The sequence below is a fragment of the Cynocephalus volans genome, chromosome 1 (genome assembly GCF_027409185.1).
Source record: "Cynocephalus volans isolate mCynVol1 chromosome 1, mCynVol1.pri, whole genome shotgun sequence".
NCBI classification, from domain to species: Eukaryota; Metazoa; Chordata; class Mammalia; order Dermoptera; family Cynocephalidae; genus Cynocephalus; species Cynocephalus volans.
The window spans coordinates 277,710,370-277,731,278 of NC_084460.1; the positions used below are offsets into that span (position 1 = coordinate 277,710,370).

The following is a 20,909-nucleotide window of genomic DNA, read 5'->3' on the forward strand; positions in this document are numbered from 1 at the left end:
TCAGGGTTCAATTCTGTAAAGTCTTTTATTTGTAATCATTTTGAATTACTCTGTTTTATATGTATTTCAATTTTGTAAGCCAAAAAATTCTTTTTGAAATCAGATGAATTATACTTTAGAAGTATTTTAGTAGCATATTTTAAATTTTCATCTACTTAAATGAAGTGTGCATGAATCATATTTTTGAAACTAGGGGTTTTACCCTTTCATTCTCCACCCTCATGCACATTATGACTCCCATACAGATTATGCTGCATATGATCCTTTCATGAGAATTATAACAGAATCTTTGTTTTTCAATTATCTTTTTAGTTGCTCCATAGTGGATTTGAACAGAAGACTAAATAATTTTTCAAAAAAGAATTAGTAGTGATTTTTAAAGTTATTATTATTCTTTTCTTTAGCAAGGCTAGAGAAGATCTGCTGAAAACTCAGAAAGAACGTGACTTTCATCGAATGCATCACAAGCGGATAGTCCAGGAAAAAAACAAATTAATTAATGACCTCAAAGGGTAAGCTGCATATATTTGTTGGTATATTTATTTACTTACTTATTTTTCTTTAAAAAAATTTTTTTTGATGCTCAAATCAGGATAATTAGTATATTCAACATTATACAATGTAATCAATTTTCGTGGTCCTTTTCCAATTCTTCCCTTACCTTCCCCTCTTTCCGACCTCTGGTAACTTCAACTCTGATCTCTCCTTTTGAAAGTTCAAAATATCAATGTGATTGTTGCATCTTTCTTTCTTTCCTTACTTGTTTATTTCTTTAGCTCTCACTTATGCGTGAGGACATGCTGTATTTCTTTCTGTGCCTGGCTTATTTCACTTAACATGGTTTTCCCTAAGTTCATCCGTGTTGCTGTGAATGGCAGAACTTCATTCTTTTTTATGGCAGAATAATATTCCATTGTGTAAATCTACCATATTTTCCTTATCCAGTCATCTGATGATGGATATTTAGGTTGGTTCCAACTCCTGGCTATTGTAAATTAGCTGCGATAAACTTGGGAGTGCAGGTATCCCTTCAACATGATGATTTCCATTCCTTTGAGTATACATCCAGCAGTGGAATTGCTGGATCATATCTGTAGTTTGAGGAAGCTCCATACCATTTTTCATAATAGCTGCACCAATTTACAATCCCACCAACAGTGTAGGAGTACCCGTTTCTCTGCATCCTTGCCAGTATTTGTTATTTTCTTTCTTTTTTATAATATCCAGTCTAACTGGGGTTAGATGATATCTCAATGTGATTTTGATGTGCATTTCATTGATGCTGGGTGATATGGAGCATTTTTGCATGTGTCTGTTGCCCATTCATATATCTTCCTTTGAGAAATTTTGCTCCTTTGCCCATTTTTTAATCGGGTTATTTGTTTTTTTTTTTACAGTTAAGTTGTTTGAGTTCCTTGTATATTATGGATATTAATCCTTTGTCAGATGCATAGTTTGCAAGTATTTTTTCCTACTCTGTAGGTTGTCTTTTTGCTCTGTTAATTGTTTCTTTTGCTGTGCAGAAGGTTTTTAGTTTGATGTAATCTCATTTGTTTACTTTTCCTTTTGTTGCCTGTGCTTTTGCAGTTATATTCATAAAGTCTTTGTTCAGTCCTACTTCCTGGAGTGTTTCCCCTATATTTTCTATTAGGACTTTTATATTCTTAGGTCTTATATTTAAGTCTTTAATCCATTTTGAGTTGGTTTTGGTATATGGAAAGAAGAAATTTCATTCTTCTACATACGGATGTCCAATTTTCCCAGCACCAGTTATTGAAGAGGCGGTCTTTTCCTCAATGTATGTTCTTGTTGCCTTAGTCAAAAATCAATTTGCTTTGGGCCAAACCCGTGGCTCATTTGGGAGAGTGTGGCGCTGGGAGCGCAAAGGCCGCAGGTTCGGATCCTATATAGGGATGGCCGGTGCGCTCACTGGCTGACCGAGGTGCGGGCGACACCAAGCCAAGGGTTACGATCCCCTTACCAGTCACAAAAAAAAAAAAAAAAAAAATCGATTTGCTTTAAGTTTGTGGGTTGATTTCTGGGTTCTCTATAAGTGTCTGTTTTTATGCCACTATTATGATGTTTTGGTTACTAGAGATTTCTTGTATGATTTGGAGTCAGGAAGTATTATGCATCTGGCTTTATATTTTTTGCTCAGTATTGCTTAACAGATAAAGACTCTATAAAATGCTTAGGATTTTATAGAAAATGATGCATATAATGAGTGAACAGACAGGAAATTTCAGAAGTGAAATGAAATCAATAAACAAAAACCAAATAGAAATTATAGAACTGAAAAAGATAATACTTACTGTGAGAAATTCGCTAATTGGCCTTAGTAGATTGGTACATTACCAGTGAAAAGATCAGTAAAGCTGAAAACAGGAAAATAGAAAATAATCAAACTGAAGCAAAAAGCAAAAAGAAAAACTGGGAAGAAATTATGAAAGCCTAAAAAAAAAAAAAAAAAAAAAAAAAGCAGAAAAAAATCCGGAGAGAATCATCAATAGTACGTATTCTATCATATGTGTTTGCAATCCCAGAAGAAGAGGCTGGGTGGCCTTTCACATTCTGCTAGCTTACTCCACCTGTCAGTATATCAATTCAAATTATTCGCTCAGAAACACTGGAATTGATTACTGTGTGGGTACATGGATCAAATAAGCTAACTGTTGAGTCAAACTTTAGCCAGGACCCTACTTATTCCCAGCCTCCTTTAGACTCCCATTCTAACGGAGTGTTCATCATGTTGCTTTGGGTTTCTGGATTTCACTGGCAACTCGTTAGAATATCTTTCCCCTGTGTATAGTCACTCAAATAAATGGCCATAGGCAATTTTGCAGAATAATTGAGTCTATCATAAAAATTTTAAATTGCTGTGATGTTATGGAGTGCTTTATTGTCCACCAGGGAAGCTCAGGCATTTCTGCTTTGCTGAGGGTTGACTACCACTTTTTCCAGGTTTGTAAGAGGCACCCTAGCAGTGTATTTACCTCATGCACTGGAGTTCTTCTTAGGGTGTTAAATCTATTGTCTCAAGGTTAACCGTTTATCCAGTTTTACGTTCTAACCCTTTTTATCAAGTACCTCAAAATCTAGTATCTGGGCTACTCTTCTTGTTCCTGCCAGTATATCCTGAATAATTCCTGCAGCAGTTTAGGTGTGTAATCTCTTTGCTTCCCTGTCACGCCATCAGCTTGGCACTTAGGAGAGGAGGTAGGAACAGTTCCAGAGGGGAATCTATTACCTTGCAGGAAAGAGACCTCTGCAGCAGCACACATCACACCTGAAGGGTTAGCTCTTTCTAGGAAAGGGGCACCACCTTTTTATGCCCATAGGGCCTGGGAAGAGGGGCTGCAGAACCAATATCCTCAAGGGCATCCTGAGAACCAGAGAAAAAGAGGGGGCATCTCATATTAATAAAAGGGTCAATTTATCAGAAAGACAATGTTAAACATTTAGGACTAATATAAGAGCTTCAAAATACATGAAGCAAAACCAGATAAAATTGAAAAGAAAAATATTTCCAGTTATAATTGGAGATTTTAACACTCCTCTTTTAGTAATTATCAGAAAATGTAGGCAGAAATTCTGTAAGTCTATAGAACACTACCACTCAGTTGAACATAATTAACATTTCTTCAATTCTACCTTGGACTTTTCAAGTGCACATGAAATGTTTACCAAAGTAGATCATATACTGAGCCATAAAACTAGTCTCTATAAATTGCAAAGGATTAATGTCATACAAATAATGTTTTTGACCACAAGAAAATTAAATTAGAAACCAATAACAAAAAGATCTCTGGAAATATTCCAAATGTTTGAAAATTAAGTAACATACTTCAAATAACCTATCAGCCAAAGAAAGAAATTATAAAATATTTTGAACTAAGTGTTTGAAAATGTAGCATATCAAAATTTGTGGGATGCAGCCAAAGCAGCTCGAAGTGAAATTGATAACTTTTTAGATGCTTAAATTAAAAAAGAAGAAAGCTTTAAAACCAGTGATACAAACTTTCATCTCAGAAGCTTAAAAAAAAGCAAATTACATACAAAGAAAAATAAGAGCTGAAATAAATAAAATAGCAAATTGACAAACATAAGAAAAAATTAACAAAGTCAGATGTTGATTATTTGAAAATATAATAAAATTAGTAAACCCTAGCTAAATTGATCATCACCAAATGTTGGCAAGGAGTTAGAGTAACCAGGAGTGTTGTATATTGCTGTTAGCAGTATAAATACAACCCAGCAATTCAACTCTTAGGTATTTATCTAAAATAAATGAAGATGTATGACCAAAACTTATCTTATATATATATGACTTGTATAAAAATGTTAATAGCAGCCTTATTCATGATATCCCAGACTGAAAACTCAGATTTTTATCAGCAGAATATAGGATAAACACATTGTAGAATATACATACAAAGGAATATTACTCACAAGGAAAAGGAATAAAGTACTGTTGTACAAGACAGCATGGAATAATCTAAAACACATGCTGAGTGAAATAAACCAGTTTCAAAAGAGAACATGTTCTATGATACCAAATGTTTCAAGTTCTAAAATCTTCTGGGATGTTAGAAATGCTCTCTGTTTTTATAACAATGTGGAACTATATGGGTATTCATATTTCTCAAAAGTCTTTGAATGGTAACACTTAAGATCTGTATATTTGACTCCATGTAAATAACGCTTTAGTAAAATAAAAAAATATTTTGAAGGCATTAAAAAATCACTTTTAAAGGTATTTGTACCATAGAATGAGTTGAACTATTTTTTCTGTGAGATATCAAACTATTTTTATACTTAATTTTGTTAATGTAATGTTAATCAAACTTGTTTTCAGGACCATCCTTTAGTTAATTTGGATATGAATGACACTCTTTCTGTTTAATTGTCTGTCTTTTGTGGCCCTTGTATTTTTGAAAATTGTTTCTGAATTGATTAAAGGAACTGTAATTTTTAAACCTCAAAGAATAGCAGCAATCTTCTGGGTACATACTTGAATACAGCAAAAGGTGATAGTAGGAGATAGGGAACAAGTTAAGACAGATGTGGTTTTCCATAGCACTGCACCCCATCCCCAGGTTTCAGTCAAGTTGCATGCTAAATAATATTTCCTGTGGTTCTTGGGTCTGGTATGTTGACTTTTGTATGGCTATTCATTTTTATTCCAAAGCAAAAAACCAAAAACAAAAACAAAAACAAAAACCCCAAACAAAAAAGATTTAGATATTAGATGTAAATCACTTATTTAACTCAATTACCCTTTAAGATGAGATTGGCCTTTTACCTTTTATTTTTCACAGATTGAAGTTACATTACGCATCTTATGAACCAACTATCAGGGTGTTACATGAGAAGCACCACACTTTACTAAAAGAGAAAATGCTGACCTCCTTGGAAAGAGACAGAGCACTTGGGCAGGTAAAGAGACAATCAAAGCTACCTCAAAATTATTTTTTTAACCATTTGTTTTATAACATAAGTATAAATATTGGTTTTGTTTCTGAGATAAATTTTAAAACATTTCTCACCAATTTTCATGAAAAAATGATTCATTTGAAAATGTTCAGAAAAAGTATTTTATCCATTTAAAAACCTATAAAGATTATTATTAAATATTATTTAATTGGAAAATAATTTTATAGGAGATTATTAAAGTGTAGTTAGAAGAAAAACTCAGACATTGTGGTCAGACAAACTGAGGTTTAGATGCCAGCTTTGACACCTATAAACATTGACTTTAGGCAAGTTACTTTAAAACATAGAGCTCAGACCTCTCATATATAAAATGTAGCCACAAACACTTACCTTTTAAAATTGTTGTAAAAGTTATATGATATAATGAATAAAAACTCCCTGGAATCTTCCCTCAAATGACTATTTGACATTCTTAAATAATGACTTAATTTGGGGGTTGTTTTTCTAGTGGGTGACACCCTTTTCCATTCTTCCTGCAGAGTTTTTGCATAGGCCTAGGCCTAGAGCAGTGGCGAGGAACCTTTGGCATATAATTCAAGAAAAAGAAAATAAAATGTTAATATGCCACATTAAAATATATGAAAGTTTATTAGGAAATGTAAAACTGCAACTCTGCTTAACATTCTTTTATTGTTTCCTGGAGATTTTCATTTTCAGCCAAACGTTTAGAAGCTACAAAAGCTTGCACAGTGGTAATGCTCTTCCTTGAATAATTTTAAGACGTGCTTTATTCAAGTTTATTTTGTCTTTTGAGTGAAATTCTTAGCTACCAAAATGCAAAACGTCACTTGTTTCCATGTCTCTTGTGCTTGAATTTTAATTTTGTGTCCTTGAATGTTTGAATTGTAAGTAGTGTTGAATACAATGAATTTGATAATTTAAATTTTTATGAAATTATATGTCCAACCTTCAGAATTTCATCTCCTTGCTCCTTTTCAGCTAAACTGTCTCCCAGCCTCCCAACATGAGACATAATGCTACATTCTGGGGGTTATTGAGAGCTAGATTCAAGTTTGCTTCTATTTTTTGTTCCTGCCACAGGACCAGCTTAGACTTTTGCTACCCATTTTACTCTCCTTAGTCCCACCAGCCTCATGATTATCTTCCTGTTATCCTTCTTCAAGAGGAATCCCTCAGTGACCTGGCATACATTCCCAAGTGACCACATATGCTTTGGCATCCATAATAGAACACTCAGACTGATCTCTCTCTCTTCAGGGATACCAGAGCCTTCCAGGCATCCATGCTGGCAAGTGCCTACAGTCTCTTCCAGATTGTTTATTTCTGCTTCTGCACCCTGTCTAGCATTGGAACTACTGTTCATCTGCTGGGTGATCAGAGCTAAATTATCTTCTTGGAAGGGTTATCAGTTTCCCTATCTCTAACATGAAGGATATGCCCCTCACTGGCTTAGGGGAAAGAGATAAGGGTTGGGATTAGTGGGTACGAATCCCAATTGTGCTGTAAAATAGCCATGTGAACATTCAGTTCATTTACATATGTGCATTTTCTTACCTATTAAACAGGGATAATTTAATAAATTAATTGCCGTATGATTATATGTGTCTAAAATGAAAACATGTTTAAAAAGTTAAAACCACTTACTGTATGAGTCAGGGTTGAATATTCAAATATACAAAGAATTGTATCTTTATTATCTGCAATTGATTTTATTTTGTCCCTGAACTCCTCCTTCTGTTGAAAGCAAAAGAAAAGATAACTTGTCTATTAAAGACCGTTCAGATCTTTCTGGGTTAAAACAGCCTCTTTGGGCTTAATAGAGGGAGGTTGAATATTATAGTAACTGACTGTTTAGCTAAAACATAATTATCAGTGTTAAATTTCTTCCTTCAAATGGCATCCTCTTCTCATTCTTCCCCAGATGATCCCAGGTAGAAGGAGCATGCATGTATCTGTATGGCCTGAATCTACGTGCTTTTCCCTGTCTTCACTTTTCAGTGTAGTGTGACTGATTTGAGCATATTCCTGGTGTTGAGGTGCATGGTTCTGGATGATTCTTTTGAGTGTGAACTCAACACACCTTGCTAAATCCATGGCTTCTGTGAGCTCCTTAACATTTGTGGCCCACTGTCCTAACACTAGACCTTTTTCTGGCCCAGTGCTTCAAATGTTAACATTTCCGTGTACCTCCCTGAGGTGTGTTGAGGCTCTGATTTCCCTATACTGCAAATACAGGCCATTAGCAGTTTGGAAACCAGTTTAGGTCCATCTGTACAGACACCCCTCTTTCAGTCAATTTTCAAACACTACCTGGAGAGTACTATGTTTTTACAGCACAATGAAAAATGTGAAAGACTCTGTAAGTGGTTGTCTATTTTCCTAAGCTATTCCCTGACAAACTACAAGCAAGTGTACTCTTATTCTTAGAGTATCCCCAAACTCTCTGGCTTCATTTGTCTTTTGCTTCCAACTAGTCCCACTTGGATTTTTATCTCGGGAGCTAAACCAGGACTCTCATGTCTGACTTCTTGCATCTCCTCCCTCAGACACAGAAACTTCTATACTTTGTTCTATTGGATGGGATACCTTCTTGTCCTCTTCTACATTATGGGTCACTCTGTATTTCTTTTTGTTCCAGCCAATGCTGGTTTTCTTCACAGGGTAATTTTTAATAGCTTCTACTTTCATCCTAAAAGTCACCCATTTTGGAAAATGGGACAATTCTAAAGAGCTTATTTCTTGATATCTAAAATGGAACAGTTGGGATTTATAAACAGCTTTTTCTCTCTCAACCAAATATACTGTTCAGGATGGTAGATTCACTACAATTTGAGAAAGTCAGATTTAAATAGGAGATGAAAGGGAAAAAGCAAGGAGACCTCTAAAAAAATAAATGAATAAAATAAATAAATAAGAGAAGCCATTGCTGCCACCACTGGGCTGCCACCATAGGTTTCACTACAGACAATGATGCTAATACTGGGCATTTGATGCTCTTAGTGTTTTATGGCTGTCAATGGAAACTGGACATAGCAACTACAATTCTTAAGATAAATTCTGTACTCTACATGGTTTTTCACATAGCCAGATTTTGTTCAAAATCCAGAATAGGTATATATGATTATTGCCTATGCAATAATGTCAGTATTCTAGTTAGAAGAAAGGCTGTGGAAATATCGGTATCTATAGCAAAAATTGGAAGATTCATAATTCACTAAACACAAGTGAATGTGGCCAAAATGACTGTCAAATATTCCTTACACCAGTCTAATCCTAGGATCAGTTAGCCTGTTCTCCAAATTAAGGACAGAAAATATATAATCTTAGTTCTAGCAGCTCTCTAGGTGTGTCTCGGAGAACAAGCCAAGGTTACCACTTAATGAACTAAACATGTTTGGGTACTCTTCATACAAAGAATGATTTATTACTTACTCTTCCTTTTTTCTGTCGGCACATACTTATTATGTATGCCCTTGGCATACAGCCATGAATTAGCTGTTTAACTTGAACCTATTAGTAGTATGTCATGAAGCTATAGAATAATTTATTCAAAATATTTGTACATTGAAAATATATTAAAATGTATGAAAAGTTCCTTTATGATCCAATATGGAGGATATATCTATCAACTTTTATGTTAAGTTTTTGAACATTGCTTTATTTCAGTGTTTGACAGTTATGCTTTGAGAACTCACTTCTAACCAAAACTTTTAGGATGTGAGTTAAGAGCAGTAAGAAGCATGTTATGTTTTACATGTGGGTTCTTGATCAGCACTTCCTTAAGAACCTTATCTTAATGGTAAGATAAGGTTACTATGTTTATTTTATTTTATTTATTTTTTAAACAGGTATACTTGATATACAAAGAACTGTACTTATATAATATGTATAATTTGATAAGTTTGGAAAGTTCTTTTAGAATCTTTTCAAGTATGACATTTGTGGTAACTGGCAAATAAAACATTTAATATACTCAATTCTTGACCATGCTAGATAGCCATGGGTTTAATGTGATCCATTGTTTCTTTTAGATTTTCTTTCAGACTATTTTCAATTTTCACTCCAAAATCAATGAGTTATTTTATATAAACACCTAGAAGTGTATTTTTTATTGGTTATGAATATTCATGAGATACAAAGCTGATTGTCACCCCTTGACCCCATGATGTGGGGGCCAGATTCATACTGGCAGCATACCCATTACCACAAATTGCATTTGTACCCCGTGTCCCCCACCCAATTATGCCCAACCTCCCTCCCTCTCCCCCCTTCCCTCCCACTCCACTTTGTAGCCCATAGAATGTTCTCTCCCTCTGCAAGTCCAATGCTCTACTGTGGTTTTTTCCCCTTCCTTCTTTCTCTCTTAGCTCCCACATATTTGTGAGCACATGCGATATTTATCCCTCTGTGCTTTGCTTATTTCACTCAGCATAAGTTTCTTCAGGCTCATCCATGTCGTTGAAAATGGGAGTATTCATTCCTTTTTATGGCAGAGTAGTATTCCATGGTGTATATACCACAGTTTCCTTATCCAGTCATCCATTGATTGACATTTAGTTTGGTTCCATGTCTTGGCTATTGTAAACCAAGCTGTGATGAACATGGGAGTGCAGGTATCCCTTCGACATGATGATTTCCATTCCTCTGGGTATATACCCAGAAGTGGCATTGCTGGATCATATGGAAGATCTATCTATAGTTGTTGGAGAAATCTCCGTGCTGTTTTCCATAGTGGTTGTACTAATTTACAGTCCCATCAACAGGGCAAGAGTGTTCCCTTCTCCCCACACCCTTGCCAGCATTTGTTATTCACTGTCTTTTTGACTGTTTAGTTTACAGTGTTTCTCATTAAACATATACCTTGCATAAACAAGGGTTGCAATTTACAATTATTAAATGTGATTCAGTTTGTATATGAAAGAGTGGAAGTATAGTGTGAGACGACAAAAATCTAAGTATTTTTTAATGTTATTCATTTTGTATATAAAAGTATACTGTGAGATGACAAAAATCTAATAAGTATGTGTTTTTAAGTTGCATTAATAGATAATAAACGGTGAAGCAACTGTTTTAAATTTATTAAAATTTAAATAAAAACTTATAATTTAAACTAATTTCAGTTTTACAAAATTATTGAAAATATTGCTCAAAATTCTGAATTAGAACTCCATGATCCCAAAAAGACTGATTTGTTAGTATATATGTATTATAAATTATATTTTATCTTTTTTGTATCATGGGACTCTAATTCAGAATATATATATTTCCTAAAAAAAAAAAAAGGTCTGTTTGCTGAGAGGGTCTAGAAGTAGTGACACTCTGGCAGCACTGAGCATACCCAGTGCTCAGATATTGGTTTCTAATGTCACTCTCTAATAAAAGGAAAAGAAGCAAAAGCTCTTTGGAGAAGTAGACAGGGAAAATATAGGATGAGCCTGGAGCATGCAGAGCATTTTGTTGTGCTAGAAAGTAATGAAATGCTCAAAAAGTGGGAAAAAAAGAAAAGAAGAGAAAGAAAATCTACAAAGCAATGTGTGTGTCAAAGGACAGATGAACTGTAGTGGGCGCCTGCACAGGTAGATGGATCCCCAACCAGATTTGGTTTGGATGTTCGGATTGATGATGCCAAACACATACCAAAAGGGTGTGAAAAAGTTTATTACTTATATAATTGAATTCTCTGAGGAGAGCAGCACATGCCTTCAAGCATTTCGGAAATGGCTCAAGAGAGAACAGGGAGAGGAAATAGTTTGGAGTTCTTACTGTGGTTGAGGATTAGGGCCAGGGTGAGAATTCTCATGTGTAGGGAGGGGCTTGCATCATTTGAATCTCCCACCAGTACAAAAGGAAGGAGCACTCAAGCATTCTTATTAGCCTGCCCACGTGTGGGGCACAAGTGGAAGAGGGAGAGGGTAAGATAAAAGCTGCTAGCAGTCAAACATCAAAAAACAATGTCAGATTCCTCATCACTGGAATGCAACCTAAAAGAGCTCCCAGTGATCAAACCTGCTCCAGCAATTTAGGCAACAAAATAAATAATATAGTGTTGGATTATAACCCGAAGTATGAAATAAATATCTATGATTCCATAATGGTATAAATAGATGATTGAGTAAATAAATGGGGGAAAATAGACAAATATCCTGTATGAAAGAATCCCAAATAATATATGTGAAAATTCTTCCCTCAAGGAAGTTGAGCTTAACAACTTGGCTGTTAAGTGTTGGCTGCACTTAATGACTTGCATACAAAAGTAAGATGGAAACAGAGAAAAAAGTAACTTTACAGTGGAGAAACCTGGCAACCTACTTCAGGCAGGTGATTAAGGCTAACATCATCCATTTTAAGTCATGTTGGTAGCATGTACCACATGGTGTGATATGCTAATAATGACACTTCTTTTCTGATAGTCTTTCTTCCAAACCCGTAACTTTAGTCTAACAATGGGAAAAACATCAAACATATCCAAATTTAGGGCCATTCTGCAAAATACTACCTGACCTTCACAAAATTGTCAAAGCCATTAAAATTAGGGAAAGTCTAAGAAACTGTCCCAGTCCAAAGGAGGCCAAGAATGCATAATAACTAATTGTAAGGTAGGATTCTGGATGGGATCCTGGAACAAAAAGGATATTATGGAAAATTTAATGAAATTCAAACAAAATATGGACTTTAGTTCATAATAATGCGTCAATAGTGGTTCGTTACTTGTGACAAATGTACCATCTTAAAGTATGATGTTAACAGGGGAAGTAGTACCAGGCACATAGGAACTCTCAGTACTATATTAGCAACTATCCTATAAATCTTAAGCTATTCTAAATAAGTTTATTTTAAAAATGTATAATCCATTTGGCCTCTAAGAATAGCTATTAATCTGTCACTTTTTTATAACTCAGGTACTTCATGAGCACTAATATATAGGTTATAATTTATTATCTGCTATTTGCTATTAATAAAGAACTATCACTGTAATATATAGTGATAGTAGAAAAATGTATGTACCTGTATATAATTAAACAAATGGTATTTTGTATTGGTATAATCATATACAATGAGGATGAGATAGCTTTTTAAGGTTGAATTTTAAATTTAAGTCTCTTGTGGGGGAAGTACTGGTAAATGGTATGCCACCAAGCTATCAAGGTTCTTAATTATAAGACATGTTTAACAAAACAGGGAGTAGCTGTGGTTGGAAAATGAGCTAAGAGTTTTGGGAATAAAAATAGCCTTTTCATATTTTACTTTTCAAATAATACTTACCTCATATTTTATAGATATAAAGATAAATTGCTGTGAAGCAATTTGAACAGAGGAAACCTCTCTCAAATTAGAGAACTGAATAATTATCAAAGTGTGCAATGAGTATTCTTGATTCAGGAAAGTGTACTGTGTGATAAGTGTTTCAGATGCTTGCCTATAACAGATAAATAGTAATTGCCTGTGGAATTGAATATTAACTTAAATTTATGTTTTCCTCCTTTTAAAATTCATGGTTGATTTTTAAAAAATTATAGGCATTAACCCAAAAGAAATGGATATTTTTGACATTTTGCAATCAATATTTAAACATTGCATTTTATCTAACCTTTTTAAAGTATTTTTATTTAACCTTTTTTTAGTATATAACCGCATATCTTCACATTTTATTTTTTAGATTTCTGAACTTCAAGGCACATTGAAGAACATGGAACTAGGACATAGTTACTGTGTTCCTGAAATTAAAGGTAAATGTATAATGTGATGACACACTAATATTGGTTTGATGTTTTTTAAACTTATCATTCATCAACATTCTAGAGATACTAAAAGTGAGCAAGTAGTATGTTAATTATTTAACAAATTAAAAATTTAATAAGAAGAGTAAGAGGAAATATAGATATGATACTGTATAGCTTCATTTTAGGAGAAAATATGAGTCAACCATAATGGAAGGACTTCTGACCATGATAGAGTACCTGGTACCAGACTAGCCTCTCTTCATAAATAGCTCTGAAACTATACTCTGCAGATGAGCCATACTTCTTTTAGACACTGGAGAACAGACAGTGCAAGTCACAGAAAGCAAGTTACAGAAGGAGAATTTATAAGGTGAGCTCCACCATCATCATGGCTTTGTGCCTAGGGGAGTTTCCAATCCAACCTTCATGGAGATACATACAAGAAGGGCATGGAAGTCCTGATGAACTGGAAAGGCAGAGATTATACTTCATGGCCATTGAAGCAACTAGAATCTGTAGGAAATGGCACCAGAGAAGAGGGAGCTGCAATGAGGAATGGACAGTTTGTGAGAGAATTTGCTGTAAGTCCTTAGCTGATGGCTAGGCTGCACATGCATCACAAGACTACCTGAGCCTTATCAGAGGGAGAAAATTCTATAGGACTAAGAGGGGATCAGAGATTCTAGAGGTCTAGCAGTAAGGGAGACATCGTAGGTGTGGCCATGCCTGAGTGGAGAGACCTCTTTCATATCTTATTAATAACAGATTAACATTCAGCATTCTATACCCACCCTATAAAACCAGAAACAAAGCTTACACAGGATTCTTAGGGGAAACAGAGTTTGGAATTTGAGTCCTGACAAGTTAGAGTGTCTTGGGAAACATTTAGGGCTTTACATGGATCCACCCTAAAAAAGTATAATATTAAGCCTAGAATTTTAAGGTGATCAGCCAAACATTGAACTGCCTTCTAGAAAAGAAATTAATGCTTATCAGAGAAAAAGTGTTATCCACACTTCCTAGTATGTAATTTAAAATTCTAGATGCATTCAGGAATAGGAAACTGTGATCCACAACAAAACATAAAACAATAAATGGAAACCTACCCTAAGATGGCCCAGGTATTGGATTTAGCAGATTAAAAAATGCTAAAGCAGCTATTTTATATATGTTCAAAAACTTAAGGGAAAATATGATATTAATAGGTGAACACTTAGGAAATCTTGGCAGAAGAATGGAAACACACACACAAAAGCAAACTGAAGTACTAGAACTGAAAAATACAATAAATAAAAAAATAATTTTGTTGGATATACTTCAGTACAAATTGGAGATGATAGAAGTGTCAGTGAATTTGAAGAGAGACCAATGAAAGTTATGTACTTTAGAGAAGAGAGAGAAAAACATTAAAGAAAAATTGCTATTTAATATATATACGTCATTGAAGTCTCACAGTAAAAGAGAAAAATGAGAATGGGATATAAAAATATTTAAATAGATAAAGGCCTAAAATTTCTCAAACTTGATGTAAAATATCAATGTATAGATCCAAGAAAAGCAGCTAACCATAAACACAAAAGCCACTCCTGGACACATCATATTCAAACAGTTCTAAGTGCGAAAGTCTTAAAAGCAGAAATAAAGAAAAGACGTATTACATGCAGGCAGCCAATAACACAAATAAAGGCATAATTGAGGCTAGAAGGAATGAAGTGGCACCTTTAAGGTGTGAAATAATTTTCAATTCAGAATTCTATATCCAATAAAATATTCCTCAAAAATTAAGTGAAATACAGATATTTTAAGATAAATGAAAGCTGGAAGATTATGTTGTAAGCCAATCTGTAGTACAGAAAATACTAAATGACTTTCTGTGGGCCTAGAGGAAATTATGCCCAAAGGAAACTAAGGTCCACAGCATTGAATATGGAGAATTGGAAATGTTAAACTCTGGTTAAAATAAAAACTAAGTTTTCCTCTTCTTATTCGCTTAAAAATCTGACTAATTAAAACAAATATTATGTATTGTGAGGTAATGTGTGTTAGGAATGTAAAAGTAAAAGATAAAATAAATTTGAGAGTGGTGGAAATGTTTCATATCTTGATTTTGGTGGTGGTTATATACCTGCTTATATTTATCAAAAATCACCTCACTGTACAATTAAAATGTATGCATTTTATTGTATCTAAATTATACTTCAATAAAGTTGATTTTTAAAGAGAAAGATGGGAAGCTCTAAAATATAGAAAGACTGCAAAATGGTGAATTTCCTTAATAAAATTAATATTCTATTATTTCCAGATGACTGTGTTTTCTAATTAAGGCTTGAAAGTAGTAGTCTCATATTTAAATTTTTTCTCTTCCTTCTCTCTCTATATAAGATAGCTGGGAGGAAGAGGAGACATAACTAGATCCAGAAACATGATGTCCCTAGGATGTGTTCACTGCATCTTTCGTGGGCTGGCTTCATTTTTTGTGTCTTTAAATAGACAATTCTTTAGAGCAGTTTTATGCTCATAGCAAAATTGAATGGAAGGTATGGAGATTTCCCATATACCACCTGCCCTCAAATAATTATAGATTCCCGCGTTATCAACATCCCCCTCCACAAGGGTACATTTACTACAATTGATGAAGCTACCTGTTATTATTGACATATTATCACTCAAAGTCCATAATTTACATTCGCGTTCACTCTTGATGTTGTGTGTTCTATGGGTTTGGATAAATTTGTAATGACATGTATTCGATATTACAGTATCATACAGAGTAATTTCGCTGCCCTAAAAATCATCTGTGCTCTGCCTAGTCATCCCTCCGTCTTCCCTACTTTCCTAATCTTTTATGTTTAAGAAATATCAGTTCTGCTCAATGATGCTTGAAGACACTATGCAAGAGAATGTTTGTTGGAGTCATATTTATAGTAACACAACAATGCAAGCAAGCTTAACTTTTAAGTACAAATCAATGGTTAAAGTATAGTTGATCATACAATAATACAATGTCTCTAAGAAATCATACATAAGAAATTCTTATGTTATAATGTTAATATAATTTTAAAGAATTAAACATTTATATAGTATAAGTGCATGCCTGTCAAATATATGCAAAAAAAAAAAAATTGGAGAGTGCACAGTAAAATGTTAAGATGATTTTCTCTGTTATGTGACTATTTTCTACATTTTTTCCTTACTGTATTTTTAATGAAAAATATGTATTTCTGTTAACATCAAAAATGTTTTCATATTAGATAACTTTTAAGAAGAATACAATTAGATGTAAATATGAAAGGATGGTATGAAACAGTCATAATCTCAGGAAGTCTAATTCCCCAAATGATTAAAGATTATGACAAAGAATAGATACAAGTATAGGAAGGCTTAAGTGTTGAGGGACTTTGTTCATCGGCTCATTCTACTCTAATAATTTACAGTTTTATATATTTATCCTTCACACTTCATTTAAATAAACTGATAATTTACAGATAACTCCTTTATGAAATTATCTCCTGGTATTTAGTCTTTTACTGATATTTATAAAAGAACATATTGCATGTTTTTTCTAGACTGATATTTACAAGTTACTTTGAAGATCAAGTTTGTAACTGTATTTTGACCTGTGATATTTTGAAGTGACTTTTAGTCAAAAGGAATAAATTCTGACCCAACATGAAGAAATAAGTTATTTGATTTATATGTCCCAGTTATCTGAATATAATTAATTCCTTAAATTCTATACCGAATAATTTTATGTTCCTTATAAACATGCACTCTAGTTTTGGATATAGGACTTGCAGTACCTTTCCTTTAGCTTCTTGTCTCAGCATTTGGCTGTGTGATCTTAGACTAAGTCATCACAGATTGGCTGAACTAGGGATCCTACTTAGCCAGGGGCTGTAATTGGATAAGAAGTCAGTTTGTCGATTGACTGTTTGTTTCTTATAAATCTTTCCATCCTTCACAATTATTTTCATATGTATGAAATAATTCACAATTATTTTTATATTTTACTCCCTCCTTCTTCACTTGCTTATTTTAGTTTAATTTTTAAAATGTTATTTTTTCTCTCTTTTTCACTGTCTCTGCCATCCATCCATCCATCCATCCATCCATCCATCCATCCATCCATCCATCCATCCATTTATTTTGGGCAGAAGTTTGTATGCAGTAGATATTCTTCAAATTAAATAAATGTTAGCCCTATGAAGTTAATAACAAAAAATTGATTGTCATTTACTCTGAACTTTGGGAAAAAGACAGATTAATTGTTATTTATTCCAAATTTAGGAAGTAAGACAAAAACTGTACTGATTTGGAGCAGAGTTATTGAAGAATTTTAAACATATTATTTTTTGGCTATCAAAGTGACATAATTATTATAGAAAATTTAGACAATGGTAAAATCTATTTTAAAGAATTATCTATAGTTGCTAGTGCACATAGAGAATATTAGTAATTTAGTACCTAACCTTTTCATCTGAAAAGGGTTTTTAATTCTGTTTATTCTTGTATGGAGGTAAATAATAGAAAAATATGTAGAAGAAACTATGCAATTGTTAATTATTTTGGGCTATATATAAAGCTGACAAATGTTTTACTTTATTATTATGAAGGGTAATATATATCAAAATTTATAAGAAACTATACAGAAAGTACTTTAATATTACATATTATGAAATAAAACTAATTTTTACAAATTAATTTTAAAAAGTTTATGAAATATGCTGGTTTTGATTGTTATGCTTTTATTAGTTATTAATTAATATTACTTTGAGTTGCTTTAAGGTTGCAGTTTGAATGAAATAATGCCTATTTACCAGATCATTATGATACATATAATTATATTTTAATATATCTTATAATTTGTCATAGGAAATTGTGAATTCAGGATGAACAGCTAGAAGTTGGAAATGTTTGAAATTAAAAATTTTGAAAGCTGACTTTAGAGCTTTAGATAGGAAATAAGTGTCGTATACAGTAAAGCAAAGTGCCCCTTAATTTAGTACTTTTAAATTAACAGTAGAACAAAGTACTCCTTACTATACACGTAGTAGACCAAAGTATTCCTTACATCTTATAGTTTAAATGCTGCTTTTTAAGTTTAATATTTTGTTGTTGCTTAGAGCTACATTATAAAATGCCAATTCTGTGTGACCATATAGACTCTATGGTCTAATTTAAAAAGAGATACTATCTTCACAAATATACTATCTTCCCCTTTAACTCTGTTACCATTTTCTGAATTCCAATTAGATGTGTGCTTGGTCTCCTCATTTTAGCTTACATGTGTCCTAATCTCTTAGATATTTTCTATTTATCCCTTTGGGCTAAATTTTGAATAATTTCTTCAAAACCTTTTATTCGGTTAAATAATTCTCTTTTCAGTTGTGTTTGATGTGTAAAGGAGTAAAGGACTGGCATGGGTAGGTACTTAATAAGTATTTCTTAATTGAAAGTATTCATGTATCTCTGATATTTATCTGGCAGCCTGAGCATGTTCAGTTAACATTGATTAAATGTGTATATACATGAAGGAATGATAGAATGGGTGAAATTTAGTGCTGGAAGGTGCAATAAATAAAATTTCTGTAAATAAATATGTATGTGTTTATTCCTAAGGAATTATACATTCCCTAAAATTTTGATTGTACCCAAGTAAAATTTGGGAAACAGCACAACACAAGTCATTAACAAGCATTAGATAATAAGCATGAAGATTGTATGTTTAAGGCATGGATGTTGCTGGGATATTACTGAACATTAAGAAATGATATATGGAATTTGAGAATTATATGTACTTAACCATGAATGTGACATTCTTTGATGTCTAAACCTCTCATTTGTTCTACAAATCTTTGTGTAAGTAAAAGTGATATTTATTTGATATAAAGTGGAAATCATGTTTATTCTTGTTACACTGAGAAATAATTGGGAAGCGTTATTTTTCTGTACCATATACATTCTGCAATCTTTAGTCTCAACTTTTGGTTCCAAATGTTGAATATGTTTCTAAAATTTTATTAAAGTGTGCATTTTTGAAATTTCATTTTGCTTATGGAGCACCATATATTCACAAACCGAGCCCTTTTGGATTTTCCACTTTCATTTATTATCCTTTCCATGTTTGTTTATTTGTTTATTTCTTCTTTTTAAATTTTATTTCTCTTATGAAGTGGTGCTTAGTAATGTCTGATATGATACATGAGATCTGCTCACATTTCTGGAATTATCTGTTGAAGTCTTGCCTTTCTCTCCCCACTGCTTTCTTCTTCTCTGTGGATATTATAATTCATTCTTCTTCTCATATATGAAGGGGAACAAAAGGTAGTGACCTTAACAGGGTTATTGACACAATTGCATGAAATAATACATGTAAATTGTTTAGAACAGTGGCTGTTACATAGTAAAATATCAGTGAGTTCTGCATGCTAATTTTATTATTTTTAATTATTATCATTATCAGGTTGACCCTCATGGTCTTTAAAGAGAAAAATACAAAAAAAAGAGAATTAGACATGAAACTTTCCCCTTAAAATCTCAGTAAGCTGTAAATGCTGCCTTTCTCCCACACTTAGGCATCCTAGAGGCTGTGGTACCCTAATTCGTAGCACCACTGAGGGAGGACAGGCAGTCCTGACACCCAAGTCTTTTAAATACTTTCATGTATCTCTGGGTTATGGAACATTCTGTTTTTATGTTATTGCAGGGGTTATTTTGAGGATTTTAGACTTTTTCTAGAGCTGGTGCTGAATAGGAAAAATTAGATCAGGAAAGAAACTAAAGGCCAGCAATGTGCTTTCTTGAATTTATAATCCTGGTGTTCTTCAAGAGAGCCTTGACATTGAAATCATCCAGTAATTTTTGTGTTGATCATTTTTTCTCTATTATAAATCTAGTGTTATAATTTACAACATTGCTGTTTTATTTGTGACTTAGTGATTATAACCTTGTTAGTTGTTTGAAATCAGTTTGCTGTTTAGAAATTTAGGAGGAAATTATGGGTACCTAAGTATGTATATGTATATGAAAAGATGTGAAAGAGGTTTTTTCTGCTACTTCTTTCTCCCCTCAGATGATTCCATTAGGACTGCTGTTTAAGTCCAGGAGTGTGAGGAGGCCAGTGTTACAACTGTATTGGAGTATTATCCTGTGTTTTTCCTTTCTGTTCTTTTCAACATTCTGCACCATAGATAATAATATTTTATTAATACAATATTCTGTTGTTAAAAATATCTTATTTATTATCCAGTTCCACGTTGGAAATTGTGTCATTTCTTACCATTCTCTCCTTTGGCCCTCTTTAGCTTTCTTTATACGCACAAAACCTCATGATATCAGGAATTTGGAAATAGCCTGATTGGAGACTGGCTCCTTTGCTCTGTAACTGGCTTTCCATGCCATTTCAATAACCTTGCAGTAATGCCACCCTACACTTTGGGGAACTGAATTTTGAGACACCACTAAAAGCATTTTGGTATGGTTTGAATATCATTAGATTAATGCTTTTAAAAGTACATGTATTATTAAGACTGTGGTTTTCATATTTTTGTTTATAATCATTTTTTTCACAGATAAACAGCACAAATATTAAGAATAAATTGTATTGTCTTGTAGTTGCTCACAATTGTGAAAAAGGAAATACATCGGAAGGTCCTACTCAGAAAGGTCTTCGTGAAGCCAGGGAACAAAACAAACGTAAAACAAAAATGAAAGACAATACAAAGGTATGATATT

At 33.3% G+C, this 20,909-nt stretch overlaps 1 protein-coding gene across 1 annotated transcript in view; it reads left to right on the plus strand.

Annotated features, from left to right (window-relative positions):
* SPAG16 (sperm associated antigen 16) overlaps nucleotides 1-20,909 on the plus strand; it is a 909,927-nt gene that overhangs the window by 38,451 nt on the left and 850,567 nt on the right. Inside the window, exons 6-9 of the mRNA XM_063105549.1 lie at nucleotides 405-512; nucleotides 5,319-5,436; nucleotides 13,112-13,181; nucleotides 20,790-20,899. Coding sequence (XP_062961619.1) covers nucleotides 405-512; nucleotides 5,319-5,436; nucleotides 13,112-13,181; nucleotides 20,790-20,899 — 406 coding nt within the window. The remainder of the gene's footprint in view (nucleotides 1-404; nucleotides 513-5,318; nucleotides 5,437-13,111; nucleotides 13,182-20,789; nucleotides 20,900-20,909) is intronic.